The sequence below is a fragment of the Leucopleurus acutus genome (assembly GCF_964270905.1).
Source record: "Leucopleurus acutus genome assembly, chromosome: 3".
Taxonomy (NCBI): Eukaryota; Metazoa; Chordata; class Mammalia; order Artiodactyla; family Delphinidae; genus Leucopleurus; species Leucopleurus acutus.
Window position 1 is genome coordinate 6,381,944 of NC_139145.1, and position 26,744 is coordinate 6,408,687.

Sequence of the window (26,744 nt, forward strand, 5' to 3'; positions counted from 1 at the left end):
TGGCGAGAAGCCTAAGAGAGGTGACGAACACTTACAAATCCCTTCGCTAGTGTTGCGTTGAATTCTTTTTGTTTTTTTTAACATCTTTATTGGGGTATAATTGCTTTTGTGTTATTGGGGTATAATTGCTTTTGTGTTAGTTTCTGCTTTATAACAAAGTGAATCAGTTATACATATACATATGTTCCCATATCTCTTCCCTCTTGCGTCTCCCTCCCTCCCAGCCTCCCTCGCGCTGAATTCTGTAACGGTTTTATCTATTAACTGGTCTTCTGCAGGTGGCGCCACGTGCCCCGCTCGTGCCACGAATCGGCATGGGGAGGGGCCAGGGATGGGGGCGGGGCACAGACTGGGGTGGAGCCAGGACGCAGCAGGGGCGGGGCCAGCAGCTGCGGCGCCGCCGGGCCTGTGCGGCCCAGGACGTCCCCGTCGCCTCTGGCCCCGCCTCCCAGGGCGGGAGTTCTACGGCGATTGGCCAGTGTAGGCGAGAGGCGGTCGCCATTGGTTCGTGGCGCCGTCTGCTTGGCGGGCGGTGTCCCGACGCAGGTGCCGGCCGGAGCGGAGCTAGCGGCGCTGACGAGACCGGCCGGGCCGGGACCAGGGCCGGGGCAAGCGGAGGGGCCTGCGCGGCCGCCCGGCCCGGCCGCGGATCAGGTAGGCACGGGCGGGAGGATGGGGCCGGAGGGTGCCGATCCGCGGGCCGGCCCCGAGTTTGAGGCCCGAGCCCGGCCCCCAGGCGGGACGGCCGGGCTCGGACAGTCGGCCTCAGCCTGCCCAGGGACTAGGTGATCGCAATTTCTGTCTTTGCAGAAGGCAGGAGGTCCTCTGGGGGCCGGCACACAGTAGGTGCCTCTCTGAGCCTCGGTCTCCTCATCTGTGAAACCGGGTCATCCTAGTACCAACCTAATTGGGCTGTTGGGAGGAATCAGGAGGTGGCAAATGAGGAAAGCGCTCTGCACACAGTAGGCGGTCAGTAAATGACCAGTCACCTTCCCCAACCTCCTCCTCAGAGGGGCTCTGCCAGGAAAATAGTAAATATAATGACCCAGGCACTTGGTTAGCAGAGTGCCTGCCTGTTCGTGTCTGCTCAAAACGGGATAGCCAGAATTTATAGGATTAGGTCATTTAGTCCTCTATCGACCATATTAAGTGGAAGTACTAGAAACGTTCCCTGCTATACGGATGAGGAATCAAGGCTCAGAGAGGTCAAGCCTTTTGCACAGGGCTACACAGCGAGTAATGATCAGAGCTGCGATTAGAGCCTGGCCTTCAGTGCAGGGCCATTCAAGTACTGAAGGGCATACAGGAGCCTCTCTGTGGTAAGTGAAGAGGAATGAATGCATTTGACAGGCTCCATGTTTATCCTAAAAAATAATAACAGTGAGCATTTGTTGAGTGCTTACTGTGTGCCAGGCACTGGCTGTGCCTTGTCTCATCAAACCCTACCAACAGCTCTATAAGCTGATGACGGTAATTATCATGAGAGCTAATATTTATCGACTTTCTCACATTTATGCATGTATGAGCTGGGTTTCACTGGGACCCCCATTATACAGAAGAGAAAACTGAGGCCCAGAGAGCAAAGCAGCTGGACTGAGATGACACTGTGGGGAGCTAGGGCCCTCTGACTCTTCTTCCCTTGGTTTCCTGCCCTCAGAAAAAAGGAGTCTGGGTAGGTGTGGAAAGGTTGTGGTTCCCCAGCGCCACCTCAGATAAGCCTAGACAAGGGCGAGCTTCGCTGGAGGAATTGAGCCTGGCTGCTCCTTCCCAGGAAGCCCTCAGCAGACACAGTCCACTAGCTTCATCAACTTATTTGACAAAGGAGAAAAATGAGGCCCAGAGAAGCCAAGTGTCTTGTTCCAGGACAGACAGCATTAGTAACAGAGTCAGGACTTAAAAGAACCCAGATCTCTTGAGTCCCAGACCCACCCACTGGACTAAGTTCAAATCCTGGCACTGTCCTGACTTAGCTGTGTGATCTTGGGCAAGAAGCTGCCCCTCTCTGAACCTCAGTCTCCTCACCTGTCAAGTGGGGGTAATTATTGGACTTACGTCATAGTTTTGTTGTGAAGACTCAGTGAAATCCATCTCTCAAGCACTGGGCCAAGTTTGCTTGAGGCATTGGCTCGTTCTGCCATCCCAGCAGCCCCAGAGCTGCAGCCACCCTATCCTTGCATCCAGCCTCGAGTTTGGCCTCTTGCAAGCCCAAGCCTCTGTGCTTTGCACAGATCTCTAGCCTCTAAATATTTCTGATTCCCGTCATGGGTGCTGGCAGACCAGGGTCTGGGGGGCGGGGTCAAGAGACCTGGCTCTCCCAACCCTGCACTTACACAGAGGAGGGGCTGAAAAATTAATGCAGGAACTCCGTACTAGACACAGGGCCAGGTGCTGGAGAGACTGATGAGTGGAAGACAGACGTGGTTAAACCAGTAGATGAAGAAATAAGAGCATTTCATGGGAATTCCCTGGCGGTCCAGTGGTTAGGACTCTGCTCTTTCACTGCTGAGGGTCCAGGTTCAATCCCTAGTCGGGGATCTAAGATCCCACAAGCCGTGCGGCGCGACCAAAAAAGAAAAAAAGGGAAAGAAATAAGAGCATTTCAGGCCCGTAGGCAGAGAGTCTTCTGCGCTGTTCCTAAGGCCGCTGAGTCACTGGACCCCCTGGGTCTGGCCGTTGCCCTGTTCTTGGATGGATCGAGAGGGAGCCCACTGCGGCCGTATGCCTGAGCACCCTCTCCAGTAGCTGCTGACTCAGGAATAAAGGCGGCATTGGCCTCTCAAAAAAAAAAAAAGGAAAGAGCATTTCAGAGAGGGGTACGTTCTGTAAGGGCAATAATGTGGACACCAATGGCACTTTGACCAGAGTGGTCAGGGAAAGCCTCTCTGGGGAGGTGACCTTTGAAGGGGACACTTATAACAACTGTTTGAGTTCAGTAAGCTTAGAACAGTCCCCGGCTTGCAGTAGGTACTTAATAAACAGTAGCTGCTATTATTATTTTGGTGATTTGCAGGCCTTGCATTAGCAGATTTTACCAGTGTTTTTGTTTTTCCCTTGACAGTAAAAGAAATGATAGAACTTAATATACAGTAGCTGTGATGTTTCTTGTGATGCCCAATTACTTGCAGAAATGTGAAGGCCAATCCTTGGAGGGGCAAGAGGAGTGGATTCTCCTCTGCCTGCATTCCCTTGGGTAACCCAGCGACTTCCCTGCTGGCCTCTGAGCTGGAAATTCTGGTTGCAGGCACTCGGAAGGGACAGCAGTGTACACAACATGGCAGGCCTGGCCACTGCCCTGAGGATGTTATCTCAGTCATGCAGCCTTCCTCCCAGCCTCCTCCTGCCTCTGGGCTGACACTTGCTTATGTGGCCAACAGCAGCCCAACTATAGAGGCTCAGAAGGGCCTGCTGAGCCTGGAGGTCTTCTGGCTGAGCTGTTCAGAGACTGTTGATCTGGCAGCAGACTGTCCTGGTGCAAAAAGTTAGCCGATGACTTACACTGCTTCCCTCCCGCCCCTCTTTGGGTCTCAGAGTTTGACTGGCAAGGGTTGGTAAAAAATGATTGTGGGGGGACCTCAGCGAGTGTTTCGGGGGTCTCTGGATCATAGTTCCTAGGGACAAACGGTAGAGTATGAGACAAGTTTGGGACAGAGATCCTTAGCTCCAGAGCACCTGTAGTGGCTTCAAGAGGCCTCTGTTACTTTCATGAAATTCTCCAAGGGAAACACACAAGACTCGCTGGCTGGTTCTGTGACGGAAGAAGAGCTTGCCAAGGGTTCCTTTTGTCAGGTCAGACCCTGGGGTGGGGGACAGAATCCTGCTGAAGTCTCCCACCCAGAGCAGACTCCAGATTGCTCCGGTGGCCTTTCCTTGGGGACAGAGGCATGGGTTAGAGCAGCTGCTTTGGTGGGTGGGGACAGAGACTGTCATGGTCCTCCCCAGCCTGGGCCACTTCCTTGATAGCCTGAGTTATCAAGGAGTTCAGAGCCCCACAAGAGGCCGTCAACCAGGAGGGTCAATGTGACTCACCATCCTGGTCTGCTGGGCCAAGTTTCTAGCTCAGTTCTGGCCCACTCAAAGATGGGCGTGAGCCCAGGCCCAGCAATCCAGTCCATGGAGAACAGTCTCTACATGGTTGGTGGGCATGGTTCTGTTCCTGGAAAGTGCCAAGCACAGGGCCTGCTACACAGAAGGTGTTCAGTCACTGTTACGTGCTGTTATTATGTCTGGAAAGGTGATATTGGGGGTGACCTGCATGCTTTGCAGGCTGGGCCGGGCTGGCCTTTCTTAGGAGGGTCAGAGGTAATATAATCAAGCCCCTGAGATGTGCCAGGCCTGGGCTGAGCTGCATGTGTGACCTTACTGAATCCTCACAGCCCCCTCCAAAGCCCCATTGTATAGATTGGGCAACCGAGGCTCAGAGAGCTGGATTCGGTGTGTGGCTTGCTAACCTTGCCCTTAATCTTCCTGCCGGCCTCTCCCCAGGCTCCTGGGACCATGGGCCTCGGGCCCTGAGGACGCGGGGCTCCCTGTGGCCATGACGACGGGTGACTGCTGTCACCTCCCTGGCTCCCTGTGCGACTGCTCCGACAGCCCCGCCTTCTCCAAGGTCGTGGAGGCCACGGGCCTTGGGCCACCCCAGTATGTGGCACAGGTGACTTCAAGGGACGGCCGGCTCCTCTCAACTGTCATCCGGGCCTTGGACACACCGAGGTTAGTGGTGGCCAAGCAGGGATCTTTGCCTTCACTCACTCCGCTCTCGGGCCCAAGAGATTTCCTCCCAGCCCTGCCTGGGGTCAGAAATCCAACTGCGGGAATCCCCTGGTGGTCCAGTGGTTAGGGCTTGGTGCTTTCACTGCCGGGGCCTGGGTTCGATCTCTGGTCGGGGAACTAAGATCCCACTATCCGCGGGCCAGAAAAAAAAACAAAAAAGAAATCCAGCCACCTAGAGGGGCCAGGTGGGCAAATAAACCAGTAATCACCACGTGGAAACTGGCTAGCCAGGTCTGATTCTTCATGAAAAGCAGAAACTCCAGATTACTGGGTAAAATCGGAAGGTCCGATGTTGATGAGTAGCTCACGTCTTGGGGAGGCTGCTTGAGGAGATGGCTGGCTGTGGACTCCGGGTGCCTGGGCTCAGGTCCTGAGTAGAAGCCTCTCTCCCTGTACAACCTGGGAAGAGTTGCTTCACCCCCGTATCTCTAAACTGGGGACACCTTCCTCACTGGGTGGTTTCGAGAGTGCGTGGCCGTGGTCCACATGAAGTGCCCGCAAGGGGCTTTGCCGCCTCCTAAGCAGTTGATAAATGTGTTTAAACCTCAGTGCCAGCCTTCCAGACCCACGTGTGAGCTGAGTCTGCCTGGTTCACCAACTTGTCACCAGTTCCAAGGAAAAGAGATTTAAGGAAACCCCACACAAATTTAAATCCACTTTAACTCATTAAGATTTAATCTGGCCACCAGTTTTTCAAGTTAAATGTATTTTCATGATGTTTACTTGAGACAATTTAATTCGTAAGCTTTTCTTTCCAATTTTTTTTTATTGTTACGATATAACACAATTTAGCTTCTTGGCCATTTTATTTTTATTTAATTTATTTATTTTATTTATTTATCTTTGGCTGTGTTGGGTCTTCATTGCTGCACGCGGGCTTTCTCTAGTTGTGGCAAGCAGGCGCTACTCTTCGTTGCGGTACGCGGGCTTCTCATTGTGGTGGCTTCTCTTGTTGCAGAGCATGGACTCTAGGTGCGCAGCTTCAGTAGCTGTGGCATGCAGACTCAGTAGTCGTGGCTCGTGGGCTCTAGAGCGCAGGCTCAGTAGCTGTGGCGCACGGGCTTAGTTGCTCCGTGGCATGTGGGTTCTTCCCGGACCAGGGCTCGAACCCGTGTGCCCTGCGTTGGCAGGCGGATTCTTAACCACTGCGCCACCAGGGAAGCCCTCTTGGCCATTTTAAAGTGTACAGTTCAGTGGCTTTAAGTACATTCACAGTGTTGTGCAACCATCACCACCATTCAACCCCATAACTGTTTTGATCTTGCAAAACTGAAACTCTGTCCTCATTAGACACTCACTCCCCAGCCCCTGGCCCCCACCATCTACTTTCTGTCTCTGTGGATCTGACTCCTGTAGGGACCCCCTGTGAGTGGAATCAGACAGTATTTGTCCTTTTGTGACGGCTTCTTTCACTGAGCATCATGTCTCTAGGGTTCATCTGTGTTGTAGCAGGTGTCAGAGTCAATTCATAAGCTTTTCATTCAAAACATAAAAAGAAGCAGATGGAAGCCTTGCAGTGCTTTGGAGGGAGCCCACTGCCAGTCACCCTGTAAGTCTTTGCCTGGCATCACTTCTTTCAGGAAGCCTTGCCTAAGCCCAGATGAGATTGGAGTTCTCCTTCTGGGCTTCCTCCAGGGTCTTGGTTTTTATGTCTGCATCTCCATCAGACCCCCTGAAGTCAGGACAGGGTCTGTGCTGCTTGAGCCAGGCTGGGAGCAAGGGGACCCTTGGTGGGCCCAGGGGCCTCCTAGCCAGAGCTGCCGGGGTGGGGGGCAGGGAGGAAGTCTCCCTCCATGGGGTTCCTGGGGGCCACTGAGTGAGTTGACGTCACCTTGCCCCACCCTCCCTTTTTACACCTGGGGAAACCGAGTCCCAGAGGGAGCTGGACCCCTGCCAGTGTCACTGAGCAGAGCTGAGGCTTGAACCTAGGGCTCCCCCTTGGGTGTGGGGGGCAGGAGGAGAAGCCTGTTCGGTCCCATCAGCCTCCCCTGCAGCCCTCAGAGACCCAGGCAAGCAGCGGTACCAGAGTGGCCCCTCCGCGGGCAGCTGGTGGTCAGGACAGCTCTGCCCACTGAGACCGACCGCAGGGCCCTCCTGATCTGCCCCTCTGCCATTTTTTATTTTTTTGGCTGGATTGTATGGTAGTGCTATTTTTTTTTTAATTTTTAAATTTTTTATATAATTTTTAAAGGTTACAGTCCATTTACAGTTATTACAAAATATTGGCTCTATTCCCGGTGCTGTACAAGACATCCCTGTAACCTATCTGACACCCAATAGTTCGTACCTCCCGCTTCCCGACCCTCACGTTGCCCTTCTCCTCCCTCTCCCCTCTGGTAACCACTAGTTTGTTCTCTATATCTCTGAGTCTGCTTTTTGTGTTGTTATACTCACTAGTTTCTTGTATTTTTTAGATTCCACACATAAGCATATAGTAATTGTCTTTCTCTGTCTGACTCATTTCACTCAGCATAACACCCTCCAAGTCCATCCATGTTGCTGCAAATGGCAAAATTTCGTTCTTTTTGGCGGCTGTCTCTTCTGCCTTTTTGTTTTGTTTTGTTTTGTTTTGGGGCTGCACCGTGAGGCATGTGGGATCTTAGTTCCCCGGCCAGGGATCGAACCCATACTCCCTGCAGTGGAAGCATGGAGTCTTAACCGCTGGACCGCCAGGGAAGTCCCCCTCTGCCTTTTTTTTTTTTTTTTGCAGTACGCGGGCCTCCCACTGTTGTGGCCTCTCCCGCTGCGGAGCACAGGCTCCGGACGCGCAGGCTCAGCGGCCATGGCTCACGGGCCCAGCCGCTCCGCGGCATGTGGGATCTTCCCAGACCAGGGCACGAGCCCGCGTCCCCTGCATCGGCAGGCGGACTCTCAACCACTGCGCCACCAGGGAAGCCCCCCTCTGCCTTTTGATGCAGCTCAATCCCAACTTGCCCAGACTGAAGGCCAGGGCAGAACAACCCTTCCTAGAGAGAGGGCTGCTGTTTTCCCAGAGGGTTGTCATCATCCAGGGATGGGGCCCTCTTTACAGCCTCCTGGCCGATCTCCCCAGGAGGAAATGAGGATCCTCCACTGCCACTGCTGGGAGGTGCTGGGATCGGCAGAGGCCACACAAGCAGGTCACTGTCCCCCTCCTTCTCTTCACTCACCCTGTAACTCCTCCTCCCAGCCAGCCTGTGCCATCTGGGAGCAGCAAGGGTGGGGCTGAAAGATACTGTCCCCAGCACCTGGCTGGTTCCATGACCATAAAATCAAGCCTTCCATTTCACTTCAGAGGAGACCCTGATTCCTGGGACCCTGATTCATGGCACCCCAAGTGGGGCAGAAAGTTCTGGACCCTGAAACCTTCAGAGGACAAAGAGGAAGGCCCAGGAGGTATCTCCAGGGCCCAGGACAATCCACAAAGGCTCAAGGCTTGAGGGCCAGGCCTCTGTGAGGCCTCCATTCTCTCTGCCCCCTGGTCTGTGAGCCAGGCCCTCCCGGAAGCTGCCCTGAGCATTTCCACACCCCCCAGCCCTTCCACCTGGCCTCCTCCCGCTGCCCGATTCCCCATGGCTTCCATTTCCATCTCCCTTCTGCCCATGGAGCATGCTCTGGGCAGCCCCACTGGGATCGGTGGATGCCTCACCCGCTCTCCCGTCCCATCTCCTCCTCAACTGTATCATTTGCATAATTTTCCTCCCAGAATTTCGGGAGTAAAGCCTATTTCTCTTGCCCTACTACCGGTGGCAGGCAGCCTAGTGGCTCAGAGTATACAGGCCCTGGAGTGACTTCCTGGGTTCCAATCCCAGCTGTGCCCGACGACTGGCTGTGTGACTTCTGCACAAACAGGTTAACCCCTCGATGCCTCAGTTTCCCTGTCTGTAAAACAGGGGCAAAAAGAGCACCTTCCTCCCCGGCTCCCTGTGAGAATGAGAAAAATTAACCCAGATGTTGCCCTCCAGATTGTGCATGGGACCTCATCAGTGCTCAATCATAAATCAGTGTGTGCTTTGTTTTCTTGTGTTTTGTTTTCTCTGAACTTGCACCTCTGAAGTAGGGTTCTTCAGGGACAAACCCCAAAACTGACGTGGCTCTCCCTCAAGGTCCTCGTCACTTCCACTTCCCGGCTTGGTTTCTGGAGCAGGGATCCCTTTCCTGTTCACTTGATGTGTGTGGGGAGTGTGGGAGCAGAGGGGAGCCGGGCATGCCCTTTTGACCTTGGAGGAAAAAGTAGCAGCCCAGGCACAGGATTGAGGACCAGAAAGCAGACCTGAGGGGTCAGCTCAGCTCTTGGGTTTCAAAGCAGCCAGGCCCCGTCCCACAGCAGGAGACACTGAGAAAAGGATAGAAAGTTTCTGAGGGGAAACTGGCGTTATCTGGAAAACAGCTCTCCTGCTCCGCCTCCTCCGTGTGTTCCCGCAGTCCTCTCTCTGGGCAGAAATGTCTGGAAAACAATGACTCATGTGCTGGACAGCCGCTGGGGCCACCAAGGCCACGCCCCTGGCCCTGAGCTGCCCCAGGAAGGACCCAGCATCCCCAGAGACCAAGCTGGGGCCGAGACTTCCCTGAAGCAGCTTCCTGCAGACGCTTTTTATGTCTGTTTTCCGAGCCTCACTAGAGCAGAAGAGCCAGGGAGCTCTTCTCCCTGGACGCACAGGTTTCTTAGGTAGCATGGCCTTCAGGTGCGGCTGGATCCAGAGCTTCTGATGGTGTCCTTGAGACTCTGCTTCTCCTTATCTCTTGGCTCCACCTTCCTCTGTTTCCCTCTGTTTTGGCATCATTTACAGACTCCATGTGGGGACCAGGCTGCTGCCAGCAGCTCCAGACTTACATCAGCCATGCTGCCTGTAGTTCTGGAGTTTAGGGAAAAAAAAAAAAAAAGAATTTCAGGAATCAATTCCCAGTGGCTCTGATTGCATCACACATGCTGTTCCCTGAATCGGCCCCTGTGACCAGGGACGTGTGGTGTTTTGATTGGTCAGGCCTGAGGTCATTAGGGGTGTCGTCTTGAGGACCAAGAGTTGAGAGTGGATTGGTTGCCCAGCACAATCATGGTGGCATTGTAGGAGAAGGAGGAGTGGACGCTGGGCAGGCAGGTACAAGTGATGCTCACCCTGGGCCGAAAAAGGTGCCATGGGAACCTTGGGGAGGGAGCACATCACTCCACCTGTGGGAGTCTGTGAAGACTTCCCAAGGGAAAGGATATTTGGAGCCGGGCGTTGAAGGATGAGTAGGCGTTTGCCAAGTAGCAGCATATAGGGGCGATGATCCAGTGCATGTGAAGTAGGCATAGGCAGGAAACTTGATCGTTACTCATGTGTCCCATCTCTGTGTCTAGCGATGGTCCATTCTGCAGGATCTGCCATGAGGGAGCGAATGGGGAGAGCTTGCTGTCTCCATGTGGTTGCACCGGCACACTGGGCGCTGTGCACAAGAGCTGTCTGGAGAGATGGCTTTCCTCATCCAATACCAGCTACTGCGAGCTGTGCCACACGGAGTTTGCAGTGGAGAAGAGGCCCCGGCCCCTCACAGAGGTATGCTTGGGAGTCTGAGGTTGGAGTGGGCAGAGGGGAAGAAGGTAGGCATGGGGCAGGAGGAGGGAATTGCCCTGGAGGATCCTGGGGGGCTGGGGAAGCAGCTTCTCTATAGGGAGGAACCTCTCTCCTGTCCCCAGGGTCAGTTCTGCTGATGGGGGTGGGGAACCGGGCCTGAGGTTCCAGACCTGACAGACCCTGTGCCTCCTCCCTGTTTTGATCACTTCAGGTGACCCTAAGGCTTAGACCTGAGGAATGAGAAGGGAGTGCCCAACCTGAGGAAGGGCAGTCCTGGCAGAGGGCACAGCAAGTGCAAAGGCTCTGAGGCCAGGAGAAGCTTGGTGTTTTTGACAAAGCCCACGTGGCTGGAGTGGAGCTAGTTAAAGGAGGAGGAGAGGGGCCCAGAAGGAGGGGTAGTGGCCTTGCCGGGGGGCTTTGTGGGCCAAGCCTGGGAGCTTAGACTGTAGCCTGAGTGTGATGGGTGGGGGTTGAGATGGGATATTCCCAGGCATGACGGGAGCCACATGGCTTTCCAGAGCATTGCTGGTTGCCCAGGTGCCCTCCAGGCTCCTCTCTGCCCAGCTTGGCTTGGCGTGGGGCAGCTGAGAGCTGCAGGGGGATGTCACTGTGCCGAGGTGTGGGCTCCTGGAAATGCCCCTGGCCCACCCAGGACATTGGGCTCTTAGAAGAACAGTTGGAGGGAGAGCCAGCCTGCCTGCACCGCTCCCCCCCACACGCTCCCACCCCAGTGCCTTTGCACATGCTCTTTCTGTAGCCTCGAGCGCTGTCCCCCCCATTCTTCACCAGGCCCCTTCTGCTCATTTGGTTCTCTGTGGTGTCACCTCCTCGGCATAGCCTTCCCCATCCGGATCATTCACCCTGTTTCATGCCTCCCCCGACTAGCATGGGAGCTATGGGCAGGGACTTTTTCCTGCCATCAACTGTGGCAGGCAGTGTAGCATAGAGGCCAAGACGCACAGATCCTGGGACAAGACTTCCTGGGCTCCAGTCCTGGCTTTGTGGACGACTAGCCATATGAGTTTGCACAAATGGGTCAGCCTCTCTGTGCCCTCAGTTTCCCCCGTCTATAAAACAAGGTCATGGGACTTCCCTGGCGGTCCAGTGGTTAAGACTCCGTGCTTCCACTGCAGGGGGCATGCGTCTGATCCCCTGCATGGCCAAAAAAACCAAAGAACCAAAAAACAAAAAACAGGGGCAGAAGTGCCCCGCACCTATCCGGGCCTGGCCTGTCATTGTCATCGTCTCCATAAATATTTGAAAGAAGGAATGAACGCAGGGAGGTGCCAGGCAGGAGGCTGGTCCTGCAGGGCCCAGTGATGAAGATGGGCGTCAGCAGAAGGGGCGGAGGGCCTGGCGGTCCCGCATCCCATCCCCCCGCAGAGGCTCGAGGGAGGGCGGTGCATGACGGACTCTCTCAGCGGCTCCCCCTCCCTTCTTCCCCGCAGTGGCTGAAGGACCCAGGGCCTCGGACAGAGAAGAGGACACTGTGCTGCGACATGGTGTGCTTCCTGTTCATCACGCCTCTGGCCGCGATCTCAGGCTGGCTGTGCCTGCGTGGGGCCCAGGACCACCTCAGGCTCCATAGCCGGCTGGAGGCGGTGGGGCTCATCGCCCTCACCATTGCCCTCTTTACCATCTACGTCCTCTGGACGCTGGTGAGTGGCTGCCCGCCACAGAGCAGGCATCTGCGAGCAGTCAGGCCCGGGGTTTGGTCAGTGGCTTGGAGGGGGTGGGGGCCGTCCTGCCTGCCTCGGTTTGTGGCTGGCCCTCGGGTGGAAGCAATTCCCAGCATCTCATGGAGCTCCAGATTCCAAGCTGGTCCAAGGTCCAGGGAGCCAGGCGTGAACCTTCTGCCCCAAGGATACAAGGGCACGTGATCACCTCTGCTGAGTGCAGGCCCCGCCAGCCACGAGGTCCACCAAGACTGTACCGGCGGTGGAGGGGGGGTGAGGGGGTGGGGGGGGGAGAGGCAGAGGGACACCAAAAGGCTGCGGAAGAAAGAGTAGGAGAAAGAGAGACAGAGGACCATCAAGAGACAGAGAAGGGACTTCCCTGGCGGTCCAGTGGTTAAGACTCCATGCTTGCACTGCAGGGGGCGTGGGTTGATCCATGGTCCGGTAACTAAGACCGATCGCCCCACATGGGGGTGGGGTGGGTGCTGAGAGAGAAAACGACTGGGGTTGAGAGAGAGGGAGTGTAGTGGGGTGTTGTCCCCGGCTTCTGGCAGGCATGAGAACCCTCACTCAGAGAGGAAAGGTCCCCAGAGTCTGGCCCCTCAGACAGAACCACTGGCCTCCAGCTGTGGGGCACTCCCTCCTCAAGAATTGTTTCCCAGCACATCCACCAAGCAGGTTTTTTTTTTTTTTTTGTGGTAGCGGGCCTCTCACTGTTGTGGCCTCTCCCGTTGCGGAGCACAGGCTCCTGACGCGCAGGCTCAGCGGCCATGGCTCACGGGCCCAGCCGCTCCGCAGCATGTGGGATCTTCCCAGACTGGGACACGAACCCGTGTCCCCTGCATTGGCAGACGGACTCTCAACCACTGCGCCACCAGGGAAGCCCCAAGCAGGTTTTTTAATACAAGTAGGATGAAATCATAGGTCCTGCTTTGCAGTCTGCTTGTTTTCACTTTGCTAATGTCCTTTAAAAAAAAAAAAAGGCAGCCACCCAACAATCCTTGATTGTATGGGCATGCTGTATTTTTTTAACTAATCCCTTTTGATGGACACTGGGATCATTTCCAATGTTTTTTTTTTGTTGGTTTCTTTTTTTGTTTCCCTTCTTTTTTTTGCCGTTATAAACTGTGTTTTGGGTGCCACCTGTGCAAATGTTTCTTGGAACTGGCTTGGTTAAAGAGTATGAACCATTGACATTTATTGGAAAAAAAAAGTTTTTTTTTTAATAGATTTGACTCATTAGAGCAGTTTGAGGTTAAACAGCAAAATGGAGCATAAAGTACAGAGTTCTCCAAAATCCTCCCCCACACCTGCAGAGCCTCCTCCACGATCAGCAGGGCACCAGAGCAGTGCATTTATCACAGTCGATGAACCAACACTGACACATCATCACCCCCAGCCCATAGTTTACATTAGGGGTTCACTCTTGGTGTTGAACAATTTGTGGGTTTAGACAAATGTATAATGACATGTATCCACCATTGGAGTGTCATACAGAGTATTTTCACTGCCCTAAAACCCCTCTGTGATCCTCCGGTTCATCTCTCCCTCCCCCAAACCCTGCTAACGACTGCTTCTCTTACTGTCTCCATAGTTTTGCCTTTTCCAGAATGTCCTATAGTTGGAATCATGCAGTCTATAGCCTTTTCAGTGAAAGCACCGAGTCCTAACCACTGGACCGCCAGGGAATTCCCTGTAGCCTTTTCAGATCTGCTTCTTTCCCTTAGTCATATGCATTTAAGCTTCCTCCATGTCTTTTCATGACTTGATAGCTCATTTCTTTTTGGTGCCAAATAACATTCCATCGTCTGGATTGCCCACAGTTTATTTATCCACTTACCCACTGAAGGACATCTTAGTTGCTTCCACATTTTGGCAGTTATGATCCATTGACGTTTGGCCCCTTCCAAGAGGCTTTATCACTTCACTGCCACCCTCTGAGAGACAGAAGGGGACCCCCCCCTTCCACACACACACACACACACACACACACAGACCCTCTCACCTTTGCAGGGCCCTCAGTGCTGGTGGGGAGGTTCCCCAGGTGAGGGAATGGGTGTGTGTGCACTGTGTGAGAAATGCCTGGATGCTGCCCCTGCTTCTGCAAGCAGGAGCCTGGTCCTGGTTAGGTCGAGGCAGATGCCTCAGGGGCCCGCTTTTCCTCTCTTGGGGGTAGAGGCTGTATGGCCAGAGGCTGGCCCTCCCACTCATCTCCACCCTGCCCTGCAGGTCTCATTCCGCTACCATTGCCAGCTGTACTCCGAGTGGAGAAGGACCAACCAGAAAGTGCGCCTGAAGATCCGGGCCACCGATGGCCCCGAAGGCACCCAGCACTCCCCTCTGGCAGCTGGGCTCCTGAAGAAGGTGGCAGAGGAGACGCCTGTGTGAAGGCCGGGCTGGCAGGGCCAGAGGCAGCTGGCGATGCCCTGGTGTTTGGAAGGACAGAAACTGCCCGACACTTCCGCACAGCTGGAATGCTTCTTAGGCCAAGAGATGCCAAAGTGGAGCTGATTCCGTGATTCCCGTGTGAAGCTATTCTCAGATCGTTTTGCACACTCTTACACACGAGGAGAACAGACGGACATGGTCCCGAGCTTCGGATGGAGCAGGCACCCTGATCTCATTCTGAGGTCTACCTGGCCCCTCCTGGGCCAGCAGCCATGGCCAGAGGCGAGTCGCGGGCACCCATCGAGCTGGGAGGTTCCGCAAGCTTCTTGCACTTTTCTGCACCTGGCAGGCTCACATTCCCGGCACCCTCAACTTTATAAAGTTGCACCGTGTTTCAAAACCCACCCCCCTACCCCACCCCACCCCCAATGAATAAAAGGAGCCCTTGCTGGACAAAACGGACCTGTCAGTCACGTTTCTGAGGCCTCAAAGTGAGGGCACGGGGACCGAGGGGAGTCAGGACCACACAGAGGTAACAGCAGCAACAACCAATGCTCTGGGCTGGTTTGAGGGATCACAGGGCTAGAAGCAAAGTGCGAGTTTTCAAGTGAAGAGCAGGTAGCAGGGCTATGTATTAAATGATTTAAAATAAATATACATAAGAATAGTGTCTACTTCCTGTGTGTCTCCCGTGGGTCAGATACCCCGCTGGGCCCTTTACACTCACTAACAAGTAATGTCCGCACTTACCGAGGGTCACCCTGAGCAGGGCCCAGTACTTTTTTTTTTTGGCCACATCATGCAGCATGTGAGGTCTTAACTCCTCAACCAGGGATCGAACCCTCGCCCCCTGCGTCGGAAGCACAGAGTCTTAACCACTGGACCGCCAGGGAAGTCCTGAGTTGTAGTTTGGTGCTAGGCTGACTTTCAAGACCCTTAACCCTAGCAGAGAGAGAGCAAGTCTTAGACTCAGATCCTTTGAGAGTGTATGACTGAATTTACACTTTAACAGCATCATTCTCTTATTTATTTTTTACAATAAGCTATTTATAGTAGGGTTTCAATGTGGGCTGTGAGGTAAAGCAACATTTTAACATCCTGTTTTTCTTTGACTGCACTGGGAGGCTTGCAGGATCTTCGTTCCCCAACTAGGGATCGAACCCAGGCCTTGGCAGTGAGAGGGCAGAGTCCTAACCACCAGACCGTCAGCGAATTCCCAAAACATCCTTCTTTTAAAGCAAATAAAGTGTCAGTTACAGGAAAGAGTGAAGGAATTAATAGTGCAGGCGATGGCTAAACCCAGGAATCTGGGCAGTGTTGGATTAAATCAACCAGCCTATAGAGGAGCACAGCCTAGTAGAAAGTTTGTCTCCTCAGCCTGGGCTTGGCTTGTGGCTCATCTCCAGTCACACCCACTGCCGGAGAAGGGATCAGAGAAAAGGTGCCTTCTTGTCCCCGCTGCTTTGTATTCGGCCTCCTCTCCATGATTCTGACAGACTGCTGTGGCCTCTTCCGCCATTTCTGAGCCCGGTTGGGCGAGGGAATTCAGAGATTCATGAGGCTTCTTCTGGTCCAGGGGCCCCTCTGGTCTAGAGAGATCTAAGGGGGAGGGGGGAACTTCCCTGGCTGTCCAGGCCAAAAAAAAAAAGAGAGAGAGAGAGAGAGAGGTCTAACGGGGAGGAAAGGAAACTGAGATAGATTCCAGTGGGACCATGTGAAGAGGGTTGGTGTGCACAGGGGATTTTAGTAGATCAGAGATTTCCGGGGGGAGGGGGCGGGGTAGGTGTGTGGAGATGAGAGGAGGGGCTTGCAGATGGGCAAGAGAAAGGAGTTCTGAGACAGGTGAGTCTGGGAAGTTCTTGGGAATGGGAGCTGGAAAGAGAGGGTGGGGCCTATCCTCTGCCTTATCCTGGGCTATTGGACTTATTCTCCAGGCCTGGAGTTCTCAACCTGGCTGGATTAAGTATTTAATTTGGAGGAAGGTGTGGCAGGTGAGATAGTTCCTCAGAGCCTGATGAAATGTAGTTATTTTGTGAGATAGGGGGAAAACAACCCATTTTTTCCCATTGTGAGCTTAGAGTTTGGTGGTTAGATGGGAACTTCTTCAAGATCCAGTGAAGCATTTATTTCAAAGTACCAGAGACAACAGAGACCAGGGGTGGCTGCTGGGTAAGGGAGCCTGAGACTTCTGAATGCTGGGGGCTCTGGCCTCTTCCCAGGCCACTGTGGCTGTCCCAGGACATGGTCCTGTAACAGCCCTGAAAACCCATTTGTGGACAGGGCCAAGCTCTCAGGGCAGAGGGACCCACGGTCAGGCAGGAAGGAGCCTCCATCGTGTGATTTCTATCACCATGTTTGGCTTCTTGCTTGTTCATTCACTCAAGAAACATTCATAAGCACATTCAAAGTCTCCAGCGGGTTGTTGACGGCTGTTAGTGAGAGAGACCTAGGCCATGGGCTCTGCACCCAGGACTTCTCAGAGTGGTGGGGAGACAGGTCGGATAGAGCCCAGATATTCTTGGTGCAGGACGATACTTGCTTAGAGAGAGAGCATTTTACACATTTGTCCTACGGCCTGGTCCTTCAGTGTCCTACCCTTGCCTGCCTAACTCCTTTCTAGCCTAGTAAACAGAACTTTCGCTGCCCTTCTGCCCTAGCTGTGATTATAGAAAGCTGGGAGTGACGAGGTCCACGTGTGGGGGGTGGAGAGATGGTGCCTCTACCAGACCTGGAGAGCGGATGGAGCATCCAGTAGGCGCCAAACGCAAGTTAGTTGCGAGAATGAATTAGTAACAGCTGACGGTGCGCGCCTGCGCGCGGCGGGGGCGTGGCCCGGAACAGGGGCGTGGCCCGGGGCTGGAGGGAAGGAGGCGGGAGGCCGCCGCGGCGCGAGCAGACGTTACTGGTCGAGCTGGATCACGTGAGCACGCAGGCGCAGCGCCGCGCATCCCGCTCGCTCACACAAAGCCCAGACGCGGAGAAAATGGCGGCAGGGGTCGAAGCGGCAGCCGAGGTGGCGGCGACGGAGCCCAAAATGGAGGAGGAGAGCGGCGCGCCCGGCGTGCCGAGTGGCAACGGAGCTCCGGGCCCGAAAGGGTGAGTACTCCACGGCTCCTTGTCCCTGGCCGGGCCCTTCTGCGGCGGCCGGCGGCGGCTCTGTTAGGTCTTGGCGGCTTCCCACCGGCGCGGCCTCGGCCGGGCTTTCCCCTCAGGGTCTGCCGAGGGTGGGGGCCGCCCAGGCCGTGAGGGATGAAGCCGGGCGGCCCCGGGAGCGCCTCTAGGACAACTCCTCCTTCCCAGGCCTCGGGCCTCAACTCCCCGGGTCCCTCCAGGCCGGGTCCGACCCCGACCCCGACGCAAAGGCCTCAGGCCGGGCCTCTGCGCGCGGGGATAATGGCGCGCGGGCCACGGAGCCGATGAGCCCCGGAGTCCGCGACCCGCTCGCCTGTCGGGTGACCTTGGTTGGGCGCGTGGTTTCACGTCTCTCCGCAATGGCCCGGGGCCTCAGTTTCCCGATCGGTAAAGTGGGGGGAGGGGAGGGATTGCGCACGCAGGATCTCGCCCGTTGTCGGTCCGGGTAAACGGTAGCAGAGGCGGGTGGGTATCGGGAAGGACCGCGAGGCCGGCTCCGGGAGCCTCCTCCCCCCCCCCCGCCCCCCGGCGCGCGCCGTTCCCCTCCTTTCCAGCCCCCCCTCCCCCGTCCCCGCGATAAGTGCCTCTGTCGGAACCGCCCCTCGCTCCACGCTCTGGCCACGGCTCAAGTCCCTTACCTCCTCCCCAGGTGCGCAGTAGGTATTTGTGGAGAGATCGGACCTGCTGCTCAATGTTCAGCCGTAGAAACAAACTATAGGGGGAAAAAAAAAAAAGGAAACATTCTCTTCCGTGTTCCAGGGGAAGATTTTTCCATCATCAGGCGGGTTCACCCATTTCCAAACTCCGTCACCCTTTCAGTCCTGGTTAGAGGTCTGTCTCGGGTCCTCGGTTTTTAAAGTTTCCATAAAGCTTTAAAGCATCACCTTATGTCCCCTTGAACCCCATTCATTCTGATTGCAGGCGCCTGAAAGATGGAGAGACGTTTTGCCTCCTCCCGGCAGCTGTCGGGGGGAGGACAGGGGAAGGCTGGGCACACATTTGATTTGCCACATACGTTTTTTTAAAATTGTGGTAACATACGTAAGGTGAAATTTACAGTTTTAGCCATTTTTAAGTGTACGATATTGTGGCGTCAACTGCATTTGCGGTGTTGTGCAGCCATCACCAGTATCCACATCCAGAACTTTTTCATCATGCCAGTTAAACAGTAACTTCCTCTTCTCCCCCTCTCCTGGTTACCTGTGTTATACGTTCTGTCTCCTATGAATTTGCCTTCCCACAAATTTTTAATTGGAGTTCGTGGGGATTAAAAGTGAATGTAGTTAAAACGCTTTGTTAATGAACACTCACTAAATACTAGCTATGTTGTTGAACTTTCTCTCCTTAGGTGGGGAGGAACAAAATACCGTGGTTACTGGTCCTTGGAAATCAAGAGAAAGGCATCTTAGAAGTATTCCCAACCCTTTATTATTGAAAACTCTGGAAAGGGATGTGTTCATTTAAACTTTTTTCATTACCTATTTCCTTTATTTCTTTATCACAGGATGGAGTGCTGCTAGAATCGTGCTAGGTGAGAAGTTATTAGTTATAGATTATAGCATCTGGGGTACATTTTTCAAATTTCCCATTTTCCACTGTCCATTTCCAAATAGTCATTTTGTGACTGATTCCAAATAGTCATTTTGTGACGAACGTTAACACATGGGCTATTAGAAAGAATCTGAAGGTTTCAGAGCTAAAAGAGCCCCTGTTGGAAAGAACCTCAAAGTCTAGGACTGCTTAGTAGAGACTATTTTAGAAAGTTACGAACACTTAGATCTGTTTGGGAGGGCCATTGGAAAAGTTAGTGTTCGTGGTGGTTTTTTTGCATCACAGAGTTTTTAAAGCAGAGTTCTTTAGAAAACAACCCCCCTACCCCCACAGGGAAGGCCAAGGAATATTTTTGTACTAAAGTAATTGTTCTGTGGTATTAGTAAAAGGAGTTACTAGGTAGGGAGCATGGAGGGGCTCCCCTCCCCCCAACCTAACCAGCTGGGGGCAGTTAAGAGGTGTTCCTCTAGGGGGAGGAGGATGAAAGATGATGGAGAGAGGCACAGGAGAGTGTCCAAAGACTAGGGATTTTTATATATTTATATATTTGATATGTATTTATAAAGAACCCAAACTGCTGGAGCACTGGGGGCCAGCTGGTGGGCAATGAATTCCAGACTAAGGAATTTAGATTTTTATCTTGAAAGCCTTTGAGGGATGGGAAATGAGTGAGACTGGATTCTTCTTACCTTTGTCTCCACCAGGAGTGGAGTGTGCTGTAAACCAAAAAGGCAGTGAGATAGCAAGCTTGATGAGGACCCCAGATGGGACAGCTTGTTTTGCAGTTCCTTTTCTTCTGGGTATAAGAGGAGGATTTGTTTTATTTTGATGAGAAATCTGTTCCATCTAAAGACAGTCAAGGGACTTCCCTGGTGGTGCAGTGGTTAAGAAGCCGCCTGCCAGTGCAGAGGACACGGGTTCAATCCCTGGTCTGGGAAGATCCCACATGCCGTGGAGCAATTAAGCCCGTGCACCACAGCTACTGAGCCTGCACTCTAGAGGCTGCAAGCTGCCACTGCTACTGAAGCCCGCGTGCCTAGAACCCGTGCTCTGCAACAAGAGAAGCCTCCACAGTGAGAAGCGCGCTCACCACAACTAGAAAAGCTTGCATGCAGCAGCAAGACCTAATGCAGCCAAAAATAAATGAATAAAAAAAAATAAATTAAAAAAATAAATTCTGAAGTTAAAAAAAATCATCAAGATTTAGAGTTAGAGTATATTAATCAGGAGGTAAAAGCGTTCATTTTAGAGGACTATGTAGGCTTAGGTTTGATTTTTTTTTTAATTTAAAATTTTATTTTTTAAAAATAAAGCTTGCACTGTCCATTTAAAATCAGTGACTTAACCTACTCCACTTTCAGAGTAACCTTGTGGCTGAATCAGAAAACTGAGAGAGAGGCTATTTTAAAAATGAAACTTTGTATTTAGTATAAATTCCTGGGGATGTAATGTTAGTGTTGACACTGTTTTACAGTCAAGAAAAACTTTTTTTTTTTTTTTTTTTTAAACAATTGAGAAGACCCAGGTTAAGGAAATTGACCCAAAGAATCTGGGGGAGGCCATCTTGACTCCAGGTCCTTTGCTGCTTCCACACACCACCCTGGTAACCTCTCACTGAACACAGTTATTTAAAGTGTTTTTTTTTTTAACCAGATTCTCCGTGCTTTGCAATGATTTGAGTGTTTGCTGTACTTTAAAAAGTGATGGTATATTTGATAATAATTTTGAGGCACATTTGATTGTGAGCTCAAGATTAGAATAGGGGCTGTAGGTTGTTTGAATGCATGCTGCCAGCTCTTTGCTTTCACTTTGCTCTTTGATTTTATTCATGGCTAGGCAGGGAGATGCTAGTCTGCAAAGATCAGGTTGCTTGTTTCATTTAGGAGTTTGCAGATGGTCTCTCCCATTACCATGTTTTGCAGTCATAGAGGTGAAAGCTGAATTGCTCCTTTGGTAGTCTGTAATGAGTACAGTGCCTAGGTTTCCTCAGCCACGGCCCCAGTGGGCTTATTTTAAAGCTTAATCAGTATGTGCAATGGTAGAAGGCAAGGAGTGAATCATTCTCCAGAAAATTTTTGGTACAAAAATATATCATTGCCACAGTTAGTGTGCCAAGTCTCTCCTTTAAACTTGTCAGGGTGGATAAGTAACCTCCTTGCACAGATGAAGGAACTGAGGCCTGACAAAGAGTTGGTGACATTGGGGTTCAGACCTAGATAACCCTACCTCTTAGTCACCCGTAGTACTGCTCCCTTAGGTATTGTGCTTAACATTTACCAACCTGCTTTTTGTTAGGCTGATTGTTGATTCTCAAGACATCCCTGTGAGCTACATGGATACAGGTTATGCTGGTTTTGCTGGTAAAGAACCAGAGACGGAAAGCGCTTAAGTCACGTGGGTAGTGAAGAGGTGGACCTGGAGCTAGAATAGTGCTGTGAATAGTGCTCTTCACATCTTAAATGCATTAGGGGAAACTCAGGATTGAAAGGGTTTCTGTGAAGAGTCATTTTACATAAGGGATGGTTCTCAAGGGAATATGGGGGGGTGGGGGAGTCTTTTCCCTCAGGAGATGTGGTCAGGATTTCAAGGTATCGGGGTTGCCGTTTCAAACTACACTTGATTGAAAAACTGTGAGAATAATGAGAGTATTATACGTGAGAGGGAATGCCATGGAGGCGTAAGGGAGGGTAGGGATTCACTGTTTTACATGGTGAATGTGGCAGCCCTTGGTGAAGTAGGCAGGCACTCAATCTTTTTACTTGTGATCTTTATGTACAGTATAATTCTAGTATGGTGGAGCAGTGACATGTTAAATTATCAATTTTCAAAGAATGCAGTCAGTGAAACAATTCCAAAGCCATATTAAACATACTTAATCTATTTTAATGATTTGAGAGGTTCTTGCAGATACTTTGGCCTTATCTTTATGATGTATCATGAATTAGGTTGATAGAATGTCAGAAAAAGTTTTTTAACATATTGGGTCTATTTAGAACTTCAGGTAGATGATTGGGTGCCAGAATCAGATGGGGTGTTCATTGGGAATTGGGAGCCACTTAGCAAGGAGAATATTGGTAAGGCATTTAGCTTGCTTAGGTAGCTTCAGTTTCTTTGAAAGATGACAAATTTGTTACTTTATATAGGAGTTACAAGTCAAGTTATATTGGGGTTAGGTTTGAAATTTAAGAAACTAGTGGAAACTTAAAAAGTGTATAATTGGGGCTTCCCTGGTGGCGCAGTGGTTGAGAGTCCGCCTGCCGATGCAGGGGACACAGGTTCGTGCCCCGGTCTGGGAATATTCCACATGCCGCGGAGCGGCTGGGCCCGTGAGCCATGGCCGCTGAGCCTGCACGTCCGGAGCCTGTGCTCTGCAACGGGAGAGGCCTGAGTACCGCAAAAAAAAAGTATGATTGGCACAATAAACTGCATAAGTTGGAAGTGTACGATTTGATACCCTCACTGAATCAAGATAATAAATACAACCATAACCCCCTTTGCTCCCCCTTTGTAATCCTCTGAGTCCTTTTTTTCCCCACCCCCAGGCCATTAGTATGCATCAGTGGTTCTCAGTGGGGTGATTTCTTCTTTCCCTTCAGGGGACGTTTGGAAGTGTCTTGGAGATATTTTTGGTCTTCGTTTTCAAGTCTGAGGGATGGGGCTGCTACTGGCCTCTCTCGGGTAGAGGTCAGGGATGCTGCTGAACATCCTACAGTGCACAGGGCAGCCTCCCACAACAAAAGGATTATCTGGCCCCCAAATTTCAGTAGTGTTGAGGTTGAGAAAACCCACTATAGCTTAGTTTGCCAGATTAGATTTTCTCAAATATAGTTGTATATGATGAAATATTACCATATGTACTCCTCTTTTGTCTGATTTCGAGTGTAAGTATTTTGAGATTCATCCACGTTGTGTGTAGTTCATTACTTTTTGCTGAGTAGTATTTCAGTGTATGGATATACTATAGTTTGTTTATTCATTTACCTGTTAGTAGACATTTAGATTTCCTTTTGGGATATTACAAGTAATGTTGCTATGAGCATTCGGGTCTAAATTTTTGTATGGATATATTTTCTTCTGGGTAAGTATCTAGTTGTGGATAATGTATGGTAGGTGTGTTTTAACATTTAAGATTCTATAATCTAATTTTGGGGTATTTAGGATAAAGCAGTTTATTTCATCAGTGTAGCTAAATTATAATCTACCTATAAAAATGTGCTTCTAAAAGGTTTTCACAGTTAAGTGTTATATGTATTTTAGGGCTAGAAGCATATTCCCCTAATTTTATCCCGAAGGTAAGTGAGAAAATTGAATTAAACATTTAATAAATGGGCTTTTCTTAAACTGTCACATCATCTATACTTGAACATGCGTCACGTGAGGTTTCTTTGAGGGTGGTTTTCTACAATTCTGTCAAGAATAGAGTTGATGGTGATTATTAGAGTTACAAAAAGGTCAATTTTTTAAGAAACTGGAAGTGATGAGATAGGAGGAAACTTCTCAGAGAGAGGAAATGATTAGCCAGAGAAAGACTTGGGTGTAGTAGTGCTTTGCTCACACCTTGGCCATAACCCATTTGAGCTGCTTTCTTGATGATGAGCCATGTGAGGTGGATTAACCCCAAACCAAATCCCCAGCTTCTGGGGTTAGATTGGGTAGTTTATTCTTAGCAGTAATGATGCATGGCAGAATATGGCTTAGACACTTTGTTACCTACTATGTCTTGTAATTCGTTATTTATACATTTTGTAACTAATAAGGTGAGCTGGGCAGTCTTTGAAAACCCAGGCTGGAAGCATTACTGTGTCATGAACCCTGTGTCAGAATAATGTTTTTTAATGTAGATTGTAGAATATTTGGGTTTCAAAAGAAACCAATTCTAAAATATATTCCTACCCACAGGCCCTCTGTAGGCCCATGAAATGTAGGTTGATCTACATTTTATGAATTGTTGTAACACACTTCCTCCTTATGTAGGGAGGGTGAGATGCATGCTCTGTCTGGCAGACGGGTGCAGGGCTTTCATATGGAGTGGATGGGTGGACTGTGCTTGCGGTGTGCAGTCAGCCTGAGGAGGGTCTGTTGTGAGCCTGGGTAGACAGAGTGAAGAATTCTAGGAATCTGGGGATTGGTGTGGCCCTACTCCCCCTCCCCCATCTGCCGGCCCATGTGAAGGTCTGTTTATTGCATGTTGGTATAGTTCAGATCATAGAGGAAGTTGCTTTCCTTAGTTTTGCCTAGGGTGATAACTTCACTGGGTTACCACTTGGCACGGCTGTGTTTGGATATGAGGGACCAGTAGAAAAAAATACTTTGGGGACTACAAAAGGTTGCTGACTTAAATTTTTCCAAGTACACTGAAAATCCTCCAGCTACCATTGATGTTTGAACAATACCCCTCCCCCACACAGGGAAGACATATCTTAGAATAAAGATCAACCCTTTACGTTAAAGAAGGTGGTCTTATAAATCATCAATGCTGTAATCTTGACTTTTTGTTTTCTTTCCATTTTTGTTGTGGATCACAAAGTCTCTGCTAGAATCTGTAGTTTGGGAGTCCCTTGATTCTCACTGGTGGAAAGCATAGGGCTTGGGAAGCAGAAAGTGCTGGACTTAGTGCCCTGAGAGGACTTCTGTGGCTGCTGCCTCCCCAGTTGTTCCTGGTCAGCTCTCACAGGTGTCTGCCTATGGTCAAAGGGGGCTCGGAACAGCCACACGCAGCCGGCACAGGGCCTTGCCCTGCTGTGCACACCCTGTCCGGTTCCTGGGCTATGGACTGGGCTTCCAGCCTGTCTTGTTCTGTGCTTTGGGAGCCTGCGTTTCTTGTGAAACTTTTCCTGCCCACTCTTAAGCCAGATTCGTACCTGTAGAGCTTAGAAATGTTAACTCCATGGAAGCACCTAACACACAAAGGTAAAGAGGATTACAGGAAAGGCCATGACAAAAACGAATCCACCTTTCTTTGCCAAAGGTGGAATTGTTTGCGTGCTGTCTTTTACCTACCAGCGTTGCTCAGACTTCAGTTTCCCTAGCCTCAAAGTAATAGGGTTGAGTAGAGAATGGTTTCTTTCCCTTAAAAATTTTGTTTTTAAACATTGTGGTAAAATATATGTAAATTTTGCCATTCTAAAATGATTACGTGTACAGTTTAGTGGCATTAGGTACAGTGTTGTACACTATGCCAATAGCCACTCGCCATTTCCAGAACTTTTTTCTTTTATCATCCCAAACAGAAACTCTAGCCATTAACCAGTAACTCGCCATTCCCACCTCTCCCCAGTCCTTGGTAACCTCTATTCCTTTTGTCTCTATGTCTGGCTTATTTCACTTAGCATAATGTTTTCAAAGTTCATCTGTGTTGAAGCATGTATCAGCACTTCATTCTTTTTTTATGGCTGAATAAGTAATATTCCATTGTATGGATCTACCACATTTAGTTTATTTCATTCATCTGTTGGTGGACACTTGGGTTGTTTTCACTTTTTGCTATTGTGAATAATGCTGCTAATGGTGTACAAGTACCTGAGTCCAATTTTTTTCCGCCCACAATGAAAGACACTTTTATTTGTAAAGCTAAGATTGGTTGGACCTATGTGTACCACCTCATTTCTGTTCCATGAAATGTTATAAATCTTCTTTCTCTTTTCCTGTTTCTGTCTTGGCGTTAAAGCACCTTGGGCAGGGAGTTGGCCTGTCTCCCCCACCTCTGTTAGAGCCCCACAGGAGTGTGTGAAGGCCTAGGAAAGCACACTTGTCTTGGGAATGATTTTTTTTGATAGGTGGGTTTTAAGGAGCGTACTACTGCAATATTCTGCTGTATGGACCACTTTAGTTTGTTTCAAATCAGAATCAATATTAGTCTTGTGTTACATGTAACTCTGTGTGGGATTGTAAACCTGGAAAATCAAATATTGTCTTTAGTATTGTGCTAACATATGGACTTTTTTCCCCCCTCTCTTTTGAATTCAGTGAAGGAGAACGACCAGCTCAGAATGAGAAGAGGAAGGAGAAAAACATAAAAAGAGGAGGCAATCGCTTTGAGCCGTATGCCAATCCAACTAAAAGATACAGAGCCTTCATTACAAACATACCTTTTGATGTGAAATGGCAGTCACTTAAAGACCTGGTTAAAGAAAAAGGTAATGGTACTGGTGGTTGAGTAGGGTCAGAAGGTTGGTGTGTCATCTTCTCTGCGGATAATTCCTTGGTTATTTTTTTGTCAGTGAAGCTGTTCTGGGTAGAGCATGTGTTCTCTCCAGGCTTGAGAGTGAAGCCCCCCCATCCTACTTTTTTATTTTTACTTTTTGTGGTCATGCACTTGTGTGTCAAACAGGTTGTTTGTTTGATCCCTTGGCCTATGAATGATTTTACTGGCTTAATATGGTTAATAGGGCTTTGATTAAGCTTGAGGGGAGCCTCTTTGTGTTAAGGAAATTTTTTGAATTCTTCATATGAGGTGGGAGAAATTTTTTCTTTTTCCTTTTTGTTTTAAAGTTCTGGCGGGAAGGTAGTTTGTTTAAATTTTGTGGCTGTCTTCCTGGGATCAAAAGTTGGTAGCTGGAACTTGTGCTGCTCAGATCCTAAATTATAAAACCGTAGCTTGTATTTAAACTGTTAAGCTTCCCCACCCTGGGGAGGAAAACACAGAGTAGATTGGCAATTGGATAGCTCAAAATAAAGCATCTGCTGTGTAATT

The 26,744-nt window shown here is 50.6% G+C and overlaps 2 protein-coding genes across 11 annotated transcripts in view; both read left to right on the plus strand.

Annotated features, from left to right (window-relative positions):
* The window catches only part of HNRNPM (heterogeneous nuclear ribonucleoprotein M), a 175,560-nt gene that overhangs the window by 119,181 nt on the left and 29,635 nt on the right, over positions 1 to 26,744 (plus strand). For 2 of the 10 annotated variants that reach the window (XM_082837066.1, XM_082837067.1), the window contains exons 1-2: positions 17,344 to 17,464; positions 26,018 to 26,187. The exons of the other annotated variants lie outside the window; for them this stretch is intronic. In XM_082837066.1, coding sequence (XP_082693192.1) covers positions 17,352 to 17,464; positions 26,018 to 26,187 — 283 coding nt within the window. In that variant the 5' untranslated portion in view covers positions 17,344 to 17,351. Of the gene's footprint in view, positions 1 to 17,343; positions 17,465 to 26,017; positions 26,188 to 26,744 lie in introns of those variants that run through there. 10 annotated transcript variants of the gene reach the window in all.
* MARCHF2 (membrane associated ring-CH-type finger 2) lies at positions 550 to 14,789 on the plus strand. Its single transcript, XM_082837128.1, has 5 exons — positions 550 to 654; positions 4,483 to 4,710; positions 10,091 to 10,286; positions 11,753 to 11,962; positions 14,210 to 14,789. The coding sequence occupies exons 2-5, from the start codon at positions 4,535 to 4,537 to the stop codon at positions 14,366 to 14,368; spliced, it is 741 nt and encodes a 246-aa protein (XP_082693254.1). The 5' UTR covers positions 550 to 654; positions 4,483 to 4,534; the 3' UTR covers positions 14,369 to 14,789.